The sequence below is a fragment of the Pelmatolapia mariae genome, linkage group LG23 (genome assembly GCF_036321145.2).
Source record: "Pelmatolapia mariae isolate MD_Pm_ZW linkage group LG23, Pm_UMD_F_2, whole genome shotgun sequence".
Taxonomy (NCBI): domain Eukaryota; kingdom Metazoa; phylum Chordata; class Actinopteri; order Cichliformes; family Cichlidae; genus Pelmatolapia; species Pelmatolapia mariae.
The window spans coordinates 3,497,674-3,516,333 of NC_086246.1; the positions used below are offsets into that span (position 1 = coordinate 3,497,674).

Below are 18,660 nucleotides of genomic sequence, written 5' to 3' on the forward strand. Positions count from 1 at the left end.
ATGGTCCAACTATTAATTACTATTAATTTTGGAACAATGTCACAAACACAAAACAAAGAAAACACCTGCCCTCGTGTCATGTACATGAAGAGTAAAAACCCTTTATTATTATTTAATAATAAATAACAATTTATTTTATAAAACGGTTTATATTTATTATTATTATTATTAATAATAATAATAATAATAATAACTAGTGAATGCATTTCCTGAAGAAACTGCATTGTGAATGCTGGTAGCTGAATATTTTGAGCTGAAATATAATTACTGCTGAATGTTAAATTAAAAAATGTTAAATGAGCTGAAATACAACAAATCATTCACATGAAAGCCAAAGCAGAGAATTGTTGAAAGCTGAAGTTCACACAGAAGAATGAGTCTCAAAGTTGGTAAGTAGCTGAACGTGTTTAGAATGTGCATTAGAAAAAGATGAGTAATGACAAAAGAAAATTTAGACTAAGAAAACAACTGAATTCAATTCAGTTGTATTTTTATAGCACCAAATCACAACATAAGTCACCTCAAGGCGCTTCATGGGTACAGAGAAAAACCCAACAATCATATGACCCCCTATGAGCAAGCACTTTGGCGACAGTGGGATGGAAAAACTCCCTTTTAACAGGAAGAATCCTCCGGCAGAACCAGGCTCAGGAAGGGGCAGGGCCATCTGCTGTGATTGGTTGGGGTGAGAGAAGGAAGACAGGATGAAAGACATGCTGTGGAAGAGAGACAGAGATTAATAACAGATATGATTCGATGCAGAGAGGTCTATTAACACATAGTGAGTGAGAAAGGAAACTGGAAAGGAAAAACTCAATGCATCATGGGAATCCCTGGCAGCCTACGTCTATTGCAGCATAACTAAGGGAGGATTCAGCGTCACTTGGTCCAGCCCTAACTATATGCTTTAGCAAAAAAGAAAGTTTTAAGCCTAATCTTGAAAGTAGAGATAGAGATAGAGAAAAAGATATCTGCACATCCACTCTAATCTGTTGTGTGTGTAGATCAGCGACCTCTTGTCAGACAGGAAATTAGTAAAAAAAAAGGCTAAAGTGATAGACAGCAGCCTATTGCCAGAGGTGAGACAAACAGTTCATGTGCGGGGTCATCAGAGTCTTCTTAGCAGCAATGATGACACAGTGCATTCTGCTTTTGTTGCTTCCTCTCAAACAGGAAGTCAGTGATCCACCTTAAAGTGGAAATAAAGTCCACAAAATGTAGCCTGCCATAAGTTTCTGCAGAGTCCACATTCTCTGTCAGAAAAGAGTTCATTGAAATATTTGGAAAATTAGCAACTGAAACTAATCAACCTGTGGCATGTGTGTGTGTGTGAGAGAGAGAGAGGGAGAGAGAGAGGGAGAGAGAGAGACTTTGACTTTTTACACAAATTTATTTACACCGAATAAAACAAAGCAAACAAAACAAAAACAAAAAACTAACACAAAAATGCTACCACATAATCAGCAACATTCATTGTACACTAACCGTTAACTAAGGTACCCAGCTCACCCAGCACACACACTTAAAAGTTAAGAACAAGTGTCCCATCTCCTCCTACTGAACACAAAACCCGTCCAATCCCCCACATAGTTTCAAAGGAGTCCATACTATTAGTCAGAGAGTAAAAAGCATTGTGATCTCAGACGGGATGCCAAGAGGCCCTTTAGACTTTGCACAACATCAGTCCAACCCTGACCTAGCATCTGGTTCTTCCTAGTCTTCCATATTGCCAGCTTAGCTGTGCCAAACAAAAAATTAATCAGAACCAAGGTCCGTCTTTTCTGCACTGAATACTTAGGGCCAAAAACAAACAAAGGTACAGAGAAAGTCTCCCCTAAAGATTCTACCCACTCCTGCAACAAAGAAAATAAACCCACTAGCCGCGGACAACAGACCACCAAGTGCTCCAGCGTCTCCCTTTCTCAACAAAAAGGACAACCCTCCCCAGTGCTTGGGTCCAGGTGGGCTCTGCGTCTGTTCGTGGCTATTGCTCCATGTACAACCCTCCACTGGAGGTCAGCCATCCATTTTTTAACAGGAGGCTTATACAGGACCCTCCACCTGCCTTTAGGGGTAGAATCTGAAGCAAAAAATTCAGTCCATTTTGACTCCCTAATTCCAACCAGAGAGCGGAAATTCAGCACCTTAACACAGCATAAATAAAGCTGCTTCTTGCCACAAGAGCTGAAACTATCCAGCACTGGTGTCCCCAGGGAGAGAAGCATGCCACTCCCCTCAGGCTGCTCCGCAAAGGCAGCACTCACCATCAATGAAGGGAAAACATATTCGCTGTCATCAGCCCATTGATCAGCTAGAACACGATCTCCAGCAAAGTCTCTCAGTGATGGCGACGGAGATTGCCTAATTTCCTCCATAATTTTCTCCAGCACTCTGTAGGACTTAATGCCTGTGACACCACCAACTGCACCCAAAGACATCCTTGTAAGATGACCCAGTTTGATAATGCCAGCCTCCACAAACTTGGTCCTTATTGTAGCAGAAGAAAATACAGTGCTGGGAAAAAATTCATTAAAAAACAGTGGCTCCTCAAAAAGTCACATCCCAGGTCTGGGGTCAGGAGTACGTGCGACCTTCAGCGTCCGCCAGGCGTTCACCACTGAGCTGTAAAATGGCACAAGTCCAGACAGATTCACTTAATCCAACTTCAGAAGAGAGAGGTGTTTATCCAATCCAAGCCGGCCCGCTCTCCTAAGCAGCAATTGAGCAGAAGTCATCCAGCTGTGACCACAGCCATACAGCAGCCTCTGTGCCGTCTGTAGTCTAAAGCTTGCTGTTCTGGACAAAACATCTATTAGGCCTTGTCCCCCCTCCGCCACAGGAAGATACAGGCCTGCCGCACTAAGCCAATGACGTACCGACCAGACAAACTTCGCCAGAAGCCGCTGCACCTCTTCCAGAAGACCGGGTGGTGGCACTAAAACGAGCAATCTGTGCCATAAAGATGAGGCAACTAGATTGTCAGCTATTAGAACCCCAGTAGGACAGGTAGGGGAACAACCGGCTCCATTTAGACAGCTTAGCCTCCACCTTTTCCCGCACTGCCTCCCAGTTCTGCTTCACAAAGTCATCACTCCCCAAGCAAACACCAAGAATTTTAATACTTTGACCCTTTGACCCCAGTGAAGGTTCCCAGGAAGCTTGGGAATACTCGACAAATTCCACTGCCCCACCAAAAAGGCCTCACTCTTATCCTAATTAACCCTAGCTGAGGAAGCGTTTCCATACAAAACCAGACATTCCTGCAATTAAGCTATTGTGCAGAGGTACTTAAGCTATTGTGCAGAGGTCTGGGGCAATAACTATAAAACCACATTACATTCACTTTTTACTCTTTAAAAAAGAAAGCAATTCGAATCATCCACAATGCAGGTTACAGGGAACATACAAACTCACTATTTTTGCAGTCTGAAACATTGAAAATGGATGATCTAGTGAAATTCCAAACAGCACAAATTCTATTCAAAGCAAAAAATAAAGAACTGCCAGGTAATATTAAGAGTATGTTTTTTTTTGAAAGAAGGAAGTTATAATTTAAGGGGGGTTTGTAACTTTAAAACAGGGAAGGTATGAACTACAAGAAAAGGCTTTTGTGTTTCTGTTCATGGGGTGAAACTATGGAACAGTGTGAATACGGAATTAAAGCAATGTCCAAACATAAAACTGTTCAAAAAGAGTTAAAAAAAATATGATCTTCTCAAACTATAAAGAGAAGGAAAATATTGAAATTAAGTGAATGTCTCTACTTAAAAAAATAAAATAAAATAAAAAATAAAAGATTTCATGGTGTAATATTATAGTATGAAGTATATCAGAAATCTGTTCACTATTTCTATTACAAATTATATCAGTAAGGAAGCTGACTAAATATTAACTGATAATTTATAGCAAAGGGGTGGGATTAAATAAGTGTTTACTTTTTCCCACTCCCTTTCAACATGTAAATTAATCAGAATGGGGTTTTTTTGTATGTATGTTTTATAGTACTTTTTTTTCCACTCTCTTATTTTCTTTTCTAAATGTACCCGTATATTGTTCACATGTTGAAATAAATTACTAATCAATCAATCCCTTTGATCCATAATAAAACATTAACTTCATCAGCATATGCTGACACAACGACAGGAGGGCTTTGAACCAGATCTGGCAAAGAAATACCCCTCAACTTGCTTCTCAGTCTACAGAGAAAAGGCTCAATAGTAATGCTATAGAGCTGTCCAGAGATAGGGCAACCTTGTCTAATCCCTCTCCGAACTGGCACAGGACAACTCAACCCTCCTCCCACCTTCACAACACAGCAATCATCGCTATCCAAACGCTTCACCCAAGTCAGAAACCCCTGCCCAACGCCAAAGGTCTTCAAGGTGGAAAAAAGAAAATCATGGTCCACATGATCAAATGCCTTCTCCTGACCAATAGAAACGATGCCAACTTTAGCATTGTCCACTTTACAAATATCAAACACATCTCTTATTAAAAATAAGTTATCAATTATACACCTATCCGGAATACAGTAAGATTGATCTACACCAATAAGCAGTTCAATGACCATTTTCAGTCTGTTTGATAAAACCTTGGAAAGAATCTTGTAGTCTGCACATAAAAGGGCCACTGGTCTCCAGATTTTAAGAAGGGTTAAATCTCCCTTCTTTGGTATGAGAGAGATAACTGCACGCCTGCAGGAAGCTGGAAGTATCCCTTCTATTAAACATTCCTTAAACACGTGCAGTAGGTCCCGACCCAGAAGACTCCAGAAGTGCTTAAAAAAGTCTGATGGTAAACCATCTATTCCTGGAGCTTTGCCTGAAGCCATCTGAGACACCGCCACAGACAGCTCATCCAATGTTAGCTCCCTGTTCAAAACGTCCCGATCCCCTGGGCTCAGCTGAGGAAGCCCCTGCAGAAGGTCCGAAGCAGAGTCCACATCACAGCTAACCGCGCTAAATAAGTCCGTGTAAAAGGCCACTGCATGCCTTCTCATTGCAGCCGGATCTGTGGTCACCTTTCCATCCAAAAGCTGAAGACACACCATTTGCTTCCTTTGGACCACAGATTTTCCCAAATTAAAGTAAAATGTGGTTGGAGCATCCATGTCCTGGAGTCTGGTGAAACGTGCTCGAACCAAAGCTCTTTTAGCTTTAGCTTTACCTTTTTTCTCATATAAAAAATAGTTAAGCTCTTGCCTTTTAGAATGTAGACAATCATTATTCTGCTGACCTAACTGTGAACCAGCGACCATACGTGTTATCTCTTTGTCAAGTTCCTGCACAGTTCTCATGATATTGGCTGTCAAAAGAAAACTATATTGCTGACAAAAAACACGAATTTGGGCCTTTCCTACCTCCCACCATTGATCTCCAGTAATCCCAAAAAAAACTAAAATTGTCACAGAATATCTGATCATGCAATAATTTTATATTAAACCACTAAAAAGATTTGGATTTGCTGGTGGTAGATAGAAACAGCCCCCGTAAAACTAAGTGATGATCTGTAAAAAAAAAACAGGAAAACACTGACAGTTAATAATTCGAGCAGTAAATGAAACAGACACATAAAACCTGTCTAATCTTGCTGCACAAATCCTGCCATCAGTCACTTTTACCCAGCTGTACTGCCTGGATGAGGGATGGTTCATCCGCCACGAATCAATCAAATTAAATTTCTGTAGGACATCTGATAAAGCAGAAGATGACTGAAGATGCGGCTCCGCCCCAGTCCTGTCCAAAGTAAATTCAAGACAACAATTCCAGTCCCCACCCAAAACAACACAGCCACCTTGAGCAGCACCACTTAATTTTTCTTTTAATGTTTTAAACAGAATCTCACGCTCAGACCCTAAGGTTGATGCATAGACATTAACCCTCTGGGGTCCAGGGTATAATTGGCCGTTTTTGACTACTTTTGATTTTACCTCTATATTTCACCTTTAAAATATGTTTTTCTCACCTTTTTTGGTATCATTATTTTCAGCACAACCTCAAATATCTGAAATCTGAGTTATTTTTTTTCATTTTGGTATACTATATTAGCACAGTTGATCTAAATTCAGACAAAAAATTCAAAATCCGAGTAAAAAAAAGTTATATCTTTTACTGTAAAACCCACAAACATGTTTAACGAATCATTTTCATAACTTGAAATGCAAATAGAAATTGTACATTTCTAAAAAATTATGCAGAGGTTTTGCAAACAACAAAGTTATATGGTACTATTTACCTAAAAATACAGCCAAGGCCTCAGGCGTTTTTTATATAACCATTTAAATCTATTTACAGAACAATCAGGTGTGCTGCATCAAATAAGAAGGCACACAAATTATTTGTGCAAGTCCAAAAAATGTAGTTTGTGTTCAGTATAAGACAGAGGAGAACACCACAGGCCTAAACCCTGCAGGTCTGACGGCAGGAGGTGCATCAGTCCAGTTTTCCATGTGGAAACAGAGTTTACACTGAAATCTGCCTTTGACGGCTTTTTTAGAGCAAATATGAAATTCAGCAGTATAACTGACACACAATACAAAACAATAACTACACAACACACTAACTATAGCCTCCAAACACGCTAAACATCACTAATGTCTCACATATGAAAACTCTCTCTCTCTCTCTCTGTCTTTCGCTCGCTCGCTTTCCGTCGCGGGTATCACTCCTAAAAACTTCCACTTGTCCCTAAACAACCAAATGTCACATGTTGCCTTATCATTGTTTTTTTGTGATTGGCTGACATGGTTATCTCTAACACCAGTAGGGAAGGGGTGTTTTTTATTTTTATTTTTTCACTCGCAAAGGGAGAGTGTTTGCTAGTGCTGTCTGTAGAAAAGGCTGTTTTTACCGTTCTTCCCGCTGTAAACACCACTGTTTTGTTCAGAAAAAACATCACGTGTATTTTTCATCATAACTCTGGTTTAACGTGGCCCATCGACACAATTCAAAAACTGGTATATAGTTTGAAGTCCGCACTTTCGACCCAAGTTGAAATGGAGACTTTGACGTGCTGCATCTTGTAGCTGTGTCATATTAAATTGGTCATGTGATTTTGACGCGCCGGTGCGTCCGGCGACCCCAGAGGGTTAACAAAATTAAAAATAAAACCTTCAATTTCAGCCTTCACCAAAAGGACTCTGCCCTTTACCATCTGTATACTGAAAATAATATTTGCATTTAGAGAAGGAGAAAATAAAGTAGCAACTCCTGCGCTAAAATTTGTCCCATGGCTAAGAAACTTCTGCCCCCCCACCACAGATCCCAGTCAACCACCTTCAATCCCTGCACATAAGAGGAAGCCATCAAGAAAGCAAAAAGAAAAGCCCAGCAGACATGAAACACCCAGTGTTGTATGATCATAACGTTTTAGCGTAAAACCTTCATTGTCTCTATCGATTCAGATGCTTCAACTGTTTCCTCAGACCAGTAACATGTTTCTGCAGACGATGACACTGTTTACCATCCAGTAAGTCCAATCCCACAACTTTCTGAAGAGTCATAGCTGACCTAATGAATTTCTCAACATCAGGGAAATATTCCCTAACATTCACCTTTTTACCAAAGGTGTCATCCAGAAAAGCAACAATTTCCTCCAAAGAATACAAATCTGCATTTTGAGAGACACTGTCTGCTACAGAAACGTTATCAGAGTCACAATCACACTCCATGTCATTTGTGTTGTTACCATAACAACCAGCAGGCGTCCTGCTCTGCTGCTCCTGCACCCCTCCTTCTCCCGAGGCAACAACACACTCTACACCCAACTCAGAGCTCCCCATTTCATCCCCATTCTGTGCCGTACTGACTGCAGGTCCAGCCTCCACCCTCTCTTTCGACTTGGTTGTAGTCATGCAATCACTCACTTCACTCCACACCAAAGCCGCAGCCTCCGCGGGAGAAAAGCCGACCTCACCTCGCACCGAGGGTGCAGCGTCCTCTTTAGACAGGGCAGTTTCACCACGCGCAGGAGGCACAGCTCCAACCGTGTCAACGGCGGCCTCGCCCAGCACTGTAGACACAACCTCAGCCTCAGCGCCTGCTGTCTGCTAACCCCCTCCCCACTAACATCCACAGCAGGTCCAACTGCAAGCTGTCTGTGAGGACACATTATTTTCTTAAATCTCCACACTCAAAACATTTCATGTTCCCAGAACTAGTATACAGCATGTAGAATCCTTCATGTTTGACACGGAAGGAGACATCCAGTGTCTGTGTGGGCGAGTCTAAAAACATGAACACTTGCCTCCGAAGGGACTGAACATGCTTTAACTTAGCATCCTTACAGCCCAGACTCACTGTCCGGAAGCCACTGGCAAATCTCCCAAAGCGCTTCAGTTCTTGCTTCAAAGCCGCATTGGGAATAAACGGAGGCACCCCCGAGACAGTGATCCAAGTGGAGGGCACTGCGAGTGGAGAAACCTGCATAAATTCATCATTCAAATACAGGCCACTCTCTATAAGCTGATTGACAAACCCCTGCTCTTTCAAGAATATGACAACCGTTTTATTCAAACGTGAAGCATACGAAATGTTTCCATGTCCCACCGCTCACCTACAGCCAACTACACCTGCTCGACAGTGGTGCTCGGCTGCGGCACCACCCTGACTCCATGCTTCAAAGACAGGGAAAGCGTGTCACTGGTCGCCATCGCTGTCAAACTTAAATACAAACTACACAACCACAAACAGCTATGAAACAATCATACAATAAACACAACAAGAAAAAAGGGGAAAAAAACAGTCAGTGAAAAAAACCACACACTCTCACTCAGACACACCAAACTCACCACCATCAAACTCCCAACATGCAGTGCGAGAGAGAGAGAGAGAGAGAGACCCTTTTTATGGCAGCATCTCATAGTAGGATAAAAATATAATATATTCTGTCTGCTTGACTGGCATAGACCCTGTGTGTGTGTCTCTCTGTGTATTTGTGTTTTCATATGTGTTCATATTTGTGATTGTGTGTATCTGTTAGCTTTTCTTACTTTTCTTACGGGGCGACCGTGGCTCAGGGGGTTGGAAAGGGCACTTGTAACCGGAAGGTCGCCGGTTCGATCCCTGGCTTCTCTGTCCTGGTCGTTGTGTCCTTGGGCAAGACACTTTACCCTATCGCCTACTGGTGTTGGCCAGAGGGGCAGGAAAATTTGCTGTTAAGGCTGCCGACCTTTGCCAGTGCCATCTTACCCTTCTGACCATACATACGTTACACAAACATCACATGGGGAAGACAGGTCAGAGAGGTATAACAATAGAAAATGCACAGCGTGAGGAAAGACAAGGAGAAAAAATAACTCACCCAGACTGAGCTCCAACAGGGAGATCAGTTTGAGAACAGAGAGAAAAAAACACCTCAGCACATGAATCAGCACATCTCACAACATAGAAGACATAAGCTTCGAAGGCATTTGGAGGGGGTGGGGGGTGAGTGTAGCTCTATGTCAGTGTACATGTATATCTGTGCATGTGAGTGTGTTCCGTGTTCAATCGAGAGAAAGTGTCCTTTCACCTGATTAGGCAAAAGTCAACAGCATCCATGTTTGTACACATTGTTTCCTGGATATGGGTTATGTGTCACTGCATTTCTGTGCTTGTGTTCATATTTGTAAACATTGTTAGGCATGTCATTTTTGCCTTAGCTTTGTGTGTCTGCTGGCTCGGCATCGGAGGGTGTCTTTACACTGTCACTAGGTCAGTATAATCAGTGTTGGGAAGGTTACTTTTAAAATGTATTCCATTACAGAATACCGAATACATGCCCCAAAATGTATTCTGTAACGTATTCCGTTACATTACTCAATGAGAGTAACGTATTCCGAATAATTTGGATTACTTAATATATTATCATGCTGTTTACAACTACGTGAATGTACTATTGCTGTCATTTATAACTGTTACTGAAGGTCCGCGGATCCGAACCGTAGTAAAGGGACCTCTGGCTAATACGGCGGGTTCCGTGTCGGGCTGGTAGCCGAAAAATAGCTTTACTTTGTTGTCTGCATCAACTTTGCTTGCCAGAGACAGATAGAGGCGTTGAAAGGCTGCTCCAACGGAACTTATTTTTTCCAGAGGAAAACAGGAACACAGTGTACAGTCGAGTCTTACTAGCTTACTTACAACTGGGCTCATCAGGCACTCTTTTTGGCTGCTGTGGTTATTATTATATTTACATGCTTCCAGCTCCCGTTTCTGCTCGGTGACAACTCGTACTTTTCCTTTTTCTCCCTCCCTCGCTCACAGACACATAACGGGTATGGTAGTCCATTCTCCCTGCAGCACGGACTACACTGCCCATGAGGCTACATGCTTTAAAGCTATACCTGTAGCATTCTGCCTATTAGCTTAGCACAACAACAACAAAAAAGCACTCTCTCACCCAGGAAACACGCAGAGAGAGAGAGCGTCACCCTGTCAACCGTACCGCTGCCGCCTGGAACAACAGAACGTGGCTGTCAACCAAAACCCAAACAGTCCTGACCCGCGACAATATGAAACAGGAAAGTACCGCCGTGTAATCCGACGGAGGTACAAAGAGCATGAAAATCGCAGTCAAAGTACACCAAAGTCCGCTGATTCACCCAGTACAAGAATTATGCTTCTATCCTACCTAGTTTTTGAGTTACACGACGTAACTCCAAAAAACGGCGTTTTTCGCCTCTCACCGCGATCTAATTCTAACTGCTCATGTCTCTGTTTTTCAGACGCCCGCCCCCTGACAGACCACAGACGTGTAATTCATATTGCTAATTTATTACAATTCTGCAAAGTTTTATGATTTTAGCAGCTTTTCTAATATGGATCTCAGATTCTTGTTAACGTTCCAATGCAGAAATACATACAAGTACACAGCCTGATGAAGCAGACAGAAGCAGTACCTCTGATTGGTGGACTGAAATTGAGCAGAAATTTTCAGTTTTTTCTGCTGTTTAAAAAAAAAAAACTCTTTTCAGCAGAAATTCTGCTCATGGGCGAATGAGTTTGGCTCAGTGAGATGAGTAACTGCCTTGAAGCCAGGAGGGCCGGGTTTGAATCCTGCTAAGGGCAGCATTGATTTTTTTTTCACCACTTTTTCAGCAAAATTTCGCCGTCTTTACCCCTTTTCAGTAGAATTTTTTGCTTTTCACCACTTTTAAGCAAAGCACTCTCCTTCTTCAGCTGTTTTCAGAAGAATTTTCAGTTTCTTCAACACCATACAAATTTTTGCAACTTTTCATCTTTTTCAGCTTTTCAGCAGACAGCTTCAGCGTTAGGGCATCCACACAGCATTTTCGCAGGAAATGCAAATTTTTCTAGTTGTGTGGATGCTTTAAGGCATCCACACTATTGAGTTCCTGTTTCTCTATTGTTTTCCTGTTTCTCTTTATTATTTATTGTGTGGATGCTTTAAGGCATCCACACTATTGAGTTCCTGTTTCTCTTTATCCTTTGTTATTCTTTTTCAAGTTGCTTCCGTACGTTTTTCGGCGTTTAACTACTTCCACAATTTATATGCTATTTTCACTGTTCATATTTTCACGTAGAACAACCATTTAAACTTTAAAATGTTCTCAAATTATTGGGCTATTCAGGTATAAATCAGCTTTTTCAAATCTTTTAATGTTTTATTTTTATCCCTCTTAAAGTTTTGAGTTGCAAAATTGTGATTTTTCGCAAAATACATGCGTTGTTATGGTTGCTATGCACTTGGTTTTCAGTGTGCAATTGTAGGTTTAGCAGTCTTCTCTTTATGTCCGAACAACTTCTTGCTACTTGCTCAATTCCCACTCAACCTCCACAAATTATACATCAAAATGTAGGTATTTTTGCTGGCTTTCAGAAAATGTCACTATCATTGTTGTGAGAGTTACAGAATTCTGGCAAATCTCCTCAGAGCAACACAAAGTCTGAAAACTCCCCATAGAAAGTCAATGAGAGTTTGTTCAAAATCACAGCTGGAATTCTCTAATGACAGGCATTTTCAAATCGTCATATCTCCTTAACGAAGCAAAGTAAAGACATGAGGCTTGTGCCAATATATCTTCAGACTCTCCTGATGCTCACAATTCAACAATATTTTCCTCACCTATTACCATGACCTTTAATTACACTTGTTTGAGGGTAGGAAATGTGCCCCTCGCTCAGATTTCTTCAGAGTAGTAATATAGCTATAGCATTTTTGCCCCCCCCCCCCTACACACACACACACACACCCCTCACCACTTTCCCTTTCCCCCTGCGCGTCCATGTGAGTGCGCGTACGCGTGCTTGACCCTCTGTAGTAGGTGGTTTTGCTCGTGCATGTGAGTTCAGGGGTCATATGAGTTCACAAGTGTTTAATAGCGTATTTTTAATGAAACCATTATGTGTTTTAATTAAACTCTTTTTAAGGGATTGTATAGGTCTCAGAGCTCTGTTATTTAGCCATAAATGATTTAGTTTAACTAGTAAGGAGCATTTTGCTTTTTCTTTAGGGCTCTGAGACACACAGAGGCTAATAGTTTCAAACAGAGTGCTACAAATAACAGGTATTCTTTTAGAAATAAACTGTGATACTTCTAAAAACTGTATATTCCCACATAGCCACACTAGCACTGTATCAACCCCACAATGTTCCTTTAATGCAACTAGTCCTATAATTATCTACTACTCACAAACACACTGCAACAGTAAGACTTGTTGATTACACATAGATGATTTAACTGTTTTAGGAGCATTTTACTTTTCTTTGGCGCTCTGAAAGAAACACAGAGGCTAATAGTTTTAAACAGAATACCACAAACAGCAGGTATTCCTTTAGAAAAAAACATGGATACTTCTAAAACTACATATTCTTAAGTCTGCAACAGTTTGACAGAGGGGGTTACAGTTAGACCCCCAACAGTCAGCAGAAGAAGTCTTAAAAAAAGAGCCATCCTTATCAAGAGCATCCCAGCACTCACACATCCCAACTGTAGTTCCATAGTTATCCATTACAAACTGCTCTTTTATCTTATCTTATCATGTCAGAGGTCAACTGAAACCATGTCCAACTGAACCTCCAAAGGTTTTTCACCTTTCCACATGATTTTTACTGCCCTGTGCATTGCCAAGAAAACGTTCGTCATGAACTGGAAAAATAAAAATAATCTGAGTGGCTGGAGGAGGGTGTGTGCTGGCGGATCTAGGTTGCTGCCGTGATAGCCTGACTGACCTTGGGTGGGTCCGGGATGTGCGTGGGGATTCTGGGGGTGCGCCGCCTCCAAATTGTTACAGAATGAACTTAACCTGGGTGTGTACTGTCTTATCATCACAGTACTGAGACTGCACTTTTAAGATTTTAATGATCTTCTTTTAACTGTTGAGTCAGGTTGTTCTGTTGTTTTAGTCCTTTTAGATTTGACTACTGCATTTGACATAGTTAATCTTTTTTTTATTGAGACTTGAACATGTTGTTGTTCTTAAAGGCACAGTTTTGTCATGGATTAAATCATACCTATCAGAGAAGACTTTTTCTGTTGCTATTGGGATCTATTTTCAGCAAATACAACATTTCCTTTCACTGTTATGCTGATGACATCTAAACTGACTTCCCCTTGAAACTGGATGTCACTGTCCCACTGCAACCTTTCCTTAACTGTCTACATGATTTTGAAGACTGGTTAACTCAGAATTCTTTCACCCTAAACGAAAATAAGACTTAAGATATTGTTTTTAGAAGTCATGCCCCTTTGTATAAGTTAACTGTTACCATCTGTCCTCTTGCTTGTCACCATTCTCACACTTTAAGAAAGCTTGGATTGTTTTTAGATAGCTCTTTCAAATTAGAGAAGCAAGTAATTAGTGCAAAATGCTGCTGCATGACTTTTAACAGGTGTGAGAATGTATGAACACATTACTCCAGTTTTAGCAAATTTACACTGGCTCCCTGTTCATTGTATTGATTTTAAGATTCTTTTACTGACTTTCAAAGTTTTAAATTGGATGATGCCCAGCTATTTAAGCAATCTCCTCAACATATGTAACTCCAAAAGAGCACTGAGCTCTTAGTAGAAACAAGCCAGATGCTCTTAGTAGAAACAAGGTCTTGATTGAAGCATAGAAGAGATTACGTCTTCGCAGGTGCAGCACCTACACTCTGGAACAATCTGCCATATGATATTCATACATGAGAGTCCGTTCAGTCTTTTAAATCGCTTCTTAAAGGTCCCTTTTTTTAACGTTTGCTTTTATTTCAAGTTCAGTTTGAGTGCGATAAGGCTTGTTTTATGTTTGCTATTTTTTTCAATGTTAATACATTGTCTTCTCATTTATCTGTATTTGTTTCTCTATTATTTTCTCTTGTTCTTAACTAATTGTGAAGCACTTTGGCCAACTCTATTGCTTTTAAATGAGGTATATAAAATAATTTTTTTATTAATTTCATTAGTTAATTGATTAACAACTTTCCAGGTAGAGCTTCAACATGCAAAACAAAGAAATGGGAGTGTGACAAAATATTTTTCAGCATGCAATTTATTGGAAGAAACACTTAAACTGAAACAGGCTGTTTTACAGCTGATTAAAAGTTTACAACCACACCTCCAAAAACCCTGTAAACCCCCAAAACAGAAATCAAACTTCCAAACAAGAACTCAGTAATGAACAGCTCCACCATTATTGTTGATCACTTCAAAAATTCATTCTAGTATGCTTGATGCAAGCGTTTCCATGATGACAACATTTCTCCAAGTGCTGAAGACGGCTGCACGAAGGACATCTAATTAAATTCAATTTTATTTTATTTATATAGTACCAAATCACAACAGTCGCTTTAAGGTGCTTTATATTGTAAGGTAGACCTTACAATAATAAATATAGAGAGATATGCTGTGAAACATGGCCAGAGATTAATACCGAATATCATTCAATGCAGAGAAGTCTAATTACACATAGTGAGTGAGAAAGGTGACCGAAAAAGAAATTCATGGGAATCCCCCAGCAGCCTACATAGTTTTTGCAGCATAAGTAAGGGAGGATTCAGGGTCACTTGATCCAGCCCTAACTATATGCTTTACCAAAAAGGAACGTTTTAAGCCCAATCTTAATGTTAAAAGTAGAGATAGAGTCTGTCTCCCAAATCCAAACTGGACATTTTTGGTGAGGAGAAAAATCATTTTCTTTGTCTCTTGATTGTGCAGACTTGAAAGAACAATTGTAATATTCTGATTGTATAGTGTTAAAATTAGGTTCATTGCTACTTATGAAATACTTAGGATTAAAGCATAAACTGTCATTGTATTAGAAGAGCAACAATTGCTGTGATTCTTCCGGTTTACTCACTTCTGTCTTTCATTTCTTCTACCACTGTATTCTGGATGGTTTTAACAGATCTTTGTGCTTTGCTCATGAAGTCTATGGTGACTGACTGTTTCAACCCAGACACCAAGTCAGTGCCTGTGGCTGTTATCTCTGTGAAGCCAAACTTGATTTCTAGTTTCACTTTACGATTCATTCCTCCTGAAGTAGCAGGCATTCTGACGTCAAACGAAGCAACTTTCTTAACTCCAACATCATCTACATATTTTGGATCTTTGCTTTCTGAGCAATAAAAAGTTATGGTCGCTCTCATCTGAAACGGTTCAGCTGGGAATAAGATGTGCTGTCGGGTTTCATTCCAGCCAACATCTTCCCCTTCTTCCACCACTTTCTTGAAAATATCACAACAGAACTCACCTGCATCAGCTATAATTTTCTTTTCCTTCTTATGTTTGGACTCATCAAAGCTCTCAATAACGGAAACCCCATAAGTGAATGGACTTTTTCGAGATGCCACGAGCCCTAAGGATTTTCCAAACATCACAGCTCCCCTCAAGATCGCTTCCTGGGGCCAAAAAGGACACAGAACTTTACACTGATCACTAAACTGTTCAATAACGTGTTGACGTAGAATTTGACTTTCAGCATAGCCCCCCACTAACATAATGTACTCGATGTTTAGATCTTTCTCCAGGATTACTCCTAGGCTGTTCTTAATCCCCTCAAGACTCTCAGCAAAGAAAGACCTCAGTCTCTCTCTGGAGATTCTGATTGCTCCCTCATCCCAGGAAGCACCTTGCACTGATTCAAAGAACTTTTCTATTTCCTGATTTTTCTGAGCCAGTGTTCCCAGGTTAAATGGACAGGACATCTGAACATCATCATCTACCTGTTTGAAATAAACAAATTCATACATCATTTTCTGAACCTCAGTGGGAGAGTTTGCTTCATATTCATCCCAGACACCACCACTGAAGATTTCTCTGAGGAACTCTTTGAATTTTCTGTCCACAGTTTGTCCTCCCAAATCATTTCCTGAGGCCTTGTGCAGCTCCCTCAGGGCTCCTCCATCCAGGACTTCATGAACTGTGATGTCAATTGTTCCACCTGAAACACAAAGGAAGTGATGAAAGCTGACTTCTTGCAGCAGTAGACACAGTCAGATGTTTGCAGCGTGTCTGTGGATGAATGTCTAATAGAGTGTAACAGAGTCACATCCAGTACCTCCACAGTCCACCACCATGAACTGTGTTCCTGGAGACTGATCTAGTGATCCTCCATGATGGTTCTGGGTAATGAAGCCATCAGCTTGCAGCTGCTTGCACCAGACTGAGGCTGCTTCTGGTTCCAGTGCAATGATCAGGTTGTGTTGAGTTTCTTCTGTAACGATCCCTGCCTGGAAGTGAAATAAAACTGAATCCTGTGAACATTTCAGGATCTCAGAGCTCTCTTTAATAAAGTGATATTACCTGAATCGCAGCTTCTCTCATGAACTGCTTTGCTGAAGAATCCCAGATGGCGGGTACAGTCAGCACCCAGGTGAAGTCAGAGGCAATGAACTTCCTGCCCTCTGTCTTCTCTGCAATAATTTTCAGTGCATCTTCCTTCAGGTATCTCAGAGCTTCTGAGAACACCACGAAAGCCCTCATTGATTTCCCATTTGCACCTTTTATCATTACATCTCTGTTAAGTTTCTAGAGATGGTTGAAAAGATGTTATTTAGTATAAACACAGTCATCAATTTATGAATTTCATACATGCTAAACTAACCATGTCTTGAGGTAATTGTTGTTGTGATTTGACACTATATAATTAAAATTGTGTTTTGGTGTCCCATCAAAACAAAACTTATGTTAGTTTGTGTCCACACAGTTAAGAGTTTATTAGTTGCATTCATCTTAGAATAACGCAGGTGAAAGGCCAGACCATAAAGAAGGATTTTTGATGTGTCACAGATCAGATAGATTGTTTTACTCCATTAATTAGTTCACAGTCTTTATTTTCAAACACCCATCACCCAGGATGATATTCTTAATGAGTTTGTTTTACTTTTCTGGTTCACTCAATAAGGTTTAATTTTGAATAGACATCCTGGACATTCCTGGAGAAAAATCCCTCTAGCTCCCTGCTGTTTCTACGAACTTATCTTTAATGACTGATTACTGTGAGCTTTCTGTTTCACTAATGGCTGATTCCTACCACCTCTTTACAGCACTACTGATGTTGCACCTGCTGCACCAGAAAGTGCATCAAATTGAGTCAGGTTAGGTTTTTTTAGTACTGCTGCTGACAAACAACTAGTCGTGACAGGGAAGGCTGATTGATTTACATCAGTATAATCTGTCCTTGTCAGTATTGGTGGAAGAAGTTAATTGTTAAGATTTTTACTTACATTGTCATAGAGAGTCATCTTGAAGTTTTCAAAGAAGTAGTGTTTCTTTGCTTCTTCTGCTCGCATCCTGATATACTCTTGTTTGGCTTCATAACCAAACTTCAGAAATTCTTCGTCTTCACTGAACAAAACACAGGTTGGAGTCTTTGCAGTGTCCAGTCCAAGTTCTTTTCCCCACCTCCTTAAATAGGGATCAAGTTTAGGTGTAAGATTGAAGACATATCCACTATATGCAGTGCCAAAGTCTATTGCTATGATATAGTCACTCATTGTAGAAACTGGTCCAGCAAGTCAACTTTAAGTGTCAGAGCTAAAGTGTGAAAGAGCAGCAGTAGGTGAGTATATATTCATTTTCTTTCCATAAGCCCCGCCTCCTCCTCTGAGTCGGACCAACCCAAGAAGAAAACATTTCACTGATTCGTATCATTGATCTCCCACACCTAGACAGGTCCTTTTAGTTTTACTGCATTTCTTTCAAATATTTACCTATTGTTTTTATATTTTAGAAAAAAACATATAAATATACCTTTTGGTAGTTTTTTTCAGTAGTTCATTGTATTTGTTATCTAATTAGACTAATGTTTTTTCCAAACTTATTCTTGGTATGTTTTTATGCATATCTAACTTAATCTGCCTCTACTTTGAAATCATTTTCTGCTATCTTCTGTTGTCTTTAAGTGTACTGTGAAAATAAAGCTGACATATCCTGTTTTCAGTCATTGCTGTTTATCTTAACATATATTAAGAAAAGAAAATTATACATTAAGATAATGACGTATCTTTAAATGTATTTCTGTCAAAAGATTTTATTATGTTTATGCTTAAAAGTACATTTTATTTTCTAGATGTGTTTGCTCTTTTAGTATTCAGCTCAAATAGAGAAGTTATTCTCTGTGCAAGCTCCACAGGAAGGCTGCACGCAGCACAGTTCTATTTTATCTCTTCCTGTACTTCTCTGAGAAGGACATGCTACAAAAATATGGTTGAAGTATAAATAAAGGCTGACAACTATTG

General features: G+C 40.3%; 1 protein-coding gene across 1 annotated transcript; it reads right to left on the reverse strand.

Annotated features, from left to right (window-relative positions):
- Positions 1 to 7,266: 7,266 nt before the first annotated feature.
- On the reverse strand, positions 7,267 to 17,916 carry LOC134621120 (heat shock 70 kDa protein 12A-like). The gene is made up of 7 exons (XM_063467564.1): positions 17,647 to 17,916; positions 16,724 to 16,948; positions 16,479 to 16,650; positions 15,279 to 16,361; positions 8,285 to 8,404; positions 7,687 to 8,010; positions 7,267 to 7,283 (listed from the first exon to the last, which is right to left on the reverse strand). Exons 1-7 carry the CDS (start codon positions 17,914 to 17,916, stop codon positions 7,267 to 7,269), a joined length of 2,211 nt encoding a protein of 736 aa, XP_063323634.1.
- Positions 17,917 to 18,660: the final 744 nt, after the last annotated feature.

Excerpts from the sequence above, each read along its gene's own strand:
- LOC134621120 (XM_063467564.1), bottom strand. The coding sequence starts at position 17,916 with ATGAGTGACTATATCATAGCAATAGACTTTGGCACTGCATATAGTGGA. Across the intron at positions 16,651-16,723 it reads TGAGAGAAGCTGCGATTCAG|GCAGGGATCGTTACAGAAGA; the intron begins GTAATATCACTT and ends TTTCACTTCCAG. Across the intron at positions 8,405-15,278 it reads AGAAGAAATGAAAGACAGAA|TGCCCTCCACTTGGATCACT; the intron begins GTGAGTAAACCG and ends CTCCACTCGCAG.